The sequence below is a fragment of the Rhincodon typus genome, chromosome 8 (assembly GCF_021869965.1).
Source record: "Rhincodon typus isolate 14 chromosome 8, sRhiTyp1.1, whole genome shotgun sequence".
Taxonomy (NCBI): Eukaryota; Metazoa; Chordata; class Chondrichthyes; order Orectolobiformes; family Rhincodontidae; genus Rhincodon; species Rhincodon typus.
Genome location: NC_063339.1, coordinates 2,526,806 through 2,529,144, shown reverse-complemented (window position 1 = coordinate 2,529,144; position 2,339 = coordinate 2,526,806). Strand labels below are relative to the sequence as shown.

At 51.8% G+C, this 2,339-nt stretch overlaps 1 protein-coding gene across 1 annotated transcript in view; it reads left to right on the top strand.

Moving 5' to 3' along the window:
- Positions 1 to 1,890: 1,890 nt before the first annotated feature.
- Positions 1,891 to 2,339, top strand: part of esr2a (estrogen receptor 2a) — a gene marked incomplete at its 3' end in the record, with an annotated part of 178,668 nt that continues 178,219 nt past the window's right edge. Inside the window, 1 exon segment of the mRNA XM_048600223.1 lies at positions 1,891 to 2,217. Coding sequence (XP_048456180.1) covers positions 2,189 to 2,217 — 29 coding nt within the window.

The window sequence follows — 2,339 nt, the reverse complement described above, 5'->3', positions numbered from 1 at the left end:
GGGTGTGGGTCTTGCTAGGATGCTCTTCAGAAGGATAGTGGTGACTGGATGGACCGAATGGCCTGCTTCCACACTGTAGGAATTTTTCCAGCAGTTTCTGTTTCAGATTTTTTTTTAATATACATTTGTGGGAGGGCTGGATCAGTATTTATTGCCTGTCCCTAATTGCTTGTTGAGAAGGTTGTGGTGAGCTCCAGCATCTGCAGTTCTTAGTTTTATTTCAGCTTCATGAAAGCTCAGCACAACTTCCATGTTTTATCGAATCTTCCATTGATGAAACCCATGACCTTGTGTGCTTTATAATCCAATTGTCTCCTTCTGTCTGGTCCCCTTCCCCAGCTCCCCCAGTTGCCAACAACCCCTTATAACCCAGCCATTAAAGTCTACGTCACACACCTCAACCCCCCCATCTCTTCTGCCTCATACCTCACAGCTCTCAGAGAACAATTACCGTGCAAAAGGAGGCTTTTTGGCCCACCATTCATGTATTGGTCCTATCCCCTTCTGCCAATCTCCTGCTTTCTCCCATAATCCCTGGGACACCATTTTTACCCAAACTCTCTTAATTGTCTCAATTGAACCTGCCTCTGCCACATTTCCAGACAGTGTATTTTTAAGGTCTTAGTGAAAATTTGTAGCTCGGGTTGTGGATTCAATTGTTTATTTCTTTGCTGAGCCAGTTGTTCTGTGGTGTGCAAACATTTTGTTACCCTACTAGGCAACATCATCAGTGCAACCCCTAATTATCAGACAGTGCATTCCATATCCTAACTACTCGCTGGCTGAAAAAAACTTCTCCCCTCTCCTCATCCCTACAACATCTGCACATCGCTCCTCATTAGTTGCTTGCCTGCTCTGCCTCTTTCGTGTCCTGTCTGTAGGTAGTTCCTAGAATCCAAACATTGTAGAATTGGGCCATTCAGCACATCGAGTCCACACCGACCCTGTGTAGAGCATCCCAACCAGAGTCACATCCCCACCCTTTGGTAACCCTACATTCAGCATGGCCAATCCACACTAACCTGCACATTTTTGGACTGTGGGAGGAAACCGGAGCACCCAGAGGAAACCCACACAGACACAGGGAGAACGTGCAAACTCCACACAGACAGATTGCCTGAGGCTGGAATTGAACCTGGGTCCCTGGCGCTGAGAGGCAGCAATGCTAACCCCTGAGCCACTGTGCCACCCAAATTGGTATAATTGGCATCCTGCTCAGTCTTTGTCACTCCTGCTAGTTCTAAACTCTGTATTGCAATAACCACGGGTTGTAGGTACAGGGAATGATAAGGCTGGTTGGCCATGGATTTATAAAACAAGTGAGGACATTGATGCTTCAGTAGTTTATATAGATGTAAAGACAGAAGAGTCTCTGTCCTAGACTACTGCTGGTGGAATAGCAGACCACCCTCCAACCTCCCCACTGTGTCCATGAACTTTGGTGAGAGTCAGAGGGAGGAGGGGATGTGAAGGAGGAGTTAGAGGGAGGGAGTGTTGAAGGGAGGAGAAGTTGGAGGGAGGGGGTGTTGGAGGGAGGGGATTTGGAGGGAGGAGGAGTTGGAGGGAGGAGGAGTTGGAGGGAGGGGGCGTTGGAGGGAGGAGTTGGAGGGTGGGGATTTGGAGGGAGGAGGTGTTGGAGAGAGGGGATTTGGAGGGAGGAGGTGTTGGAGGGAGGGGATTTGGAGGGAGGGGATTTGGAGGGAGGAGGAGTTGGAGGGAGGGGATTTGGAGGGAGGAGGTGTTGGAGGGAGGAGGAGTTGGAGGGAGGGGATTTGGAGGGAGGAGGTGTTGGAGGGAGGGGATTTGGAGGGAGGAGGTGTTGGAATGGTGCTGACTGACAACTGCAGATGGCGCTGCCTTTCCAGGGCAGAGAGTGGGAGTGGACAAGGAGGGAGTGAGAACACTGGCAGCTGAACAGTCCTTCCCAAAGCGCTGGCACTTTGCACCAACAGCTCTGTGTGTGAGTGTGAGTGAGTGAGTGAGAGAGAGAGAGAGCCCAGGCAGTGTGACAGCTCAGCGGCATTCCTCAGCCTCCCTATCCCTCCCCAGCCCCAGGGAGCAGCTCTGAGCTGGGGCTGCACACAGACACAGAGAGAGAGGGAGAGCGAGAGGGAGGCAGCAGCTGGAGACTGTGGATGCTGGAGGCCAACAGCGAGGCGCTGAGTTTGACACAACTTTCACCAGGACCATGGACCGGGAGGAGCTGCTAAAGAGACGGTAAGTATCTGAGGGCAGCCTGCTCTATACACACTCTCTCTCTCTGCGTGGTCTCCCTCTTCTCCCCTGTCTGTCTCTCCCTCCCCTTCTCCCCCAACTCTCCCTCCCCCTTCTCCCTCCCC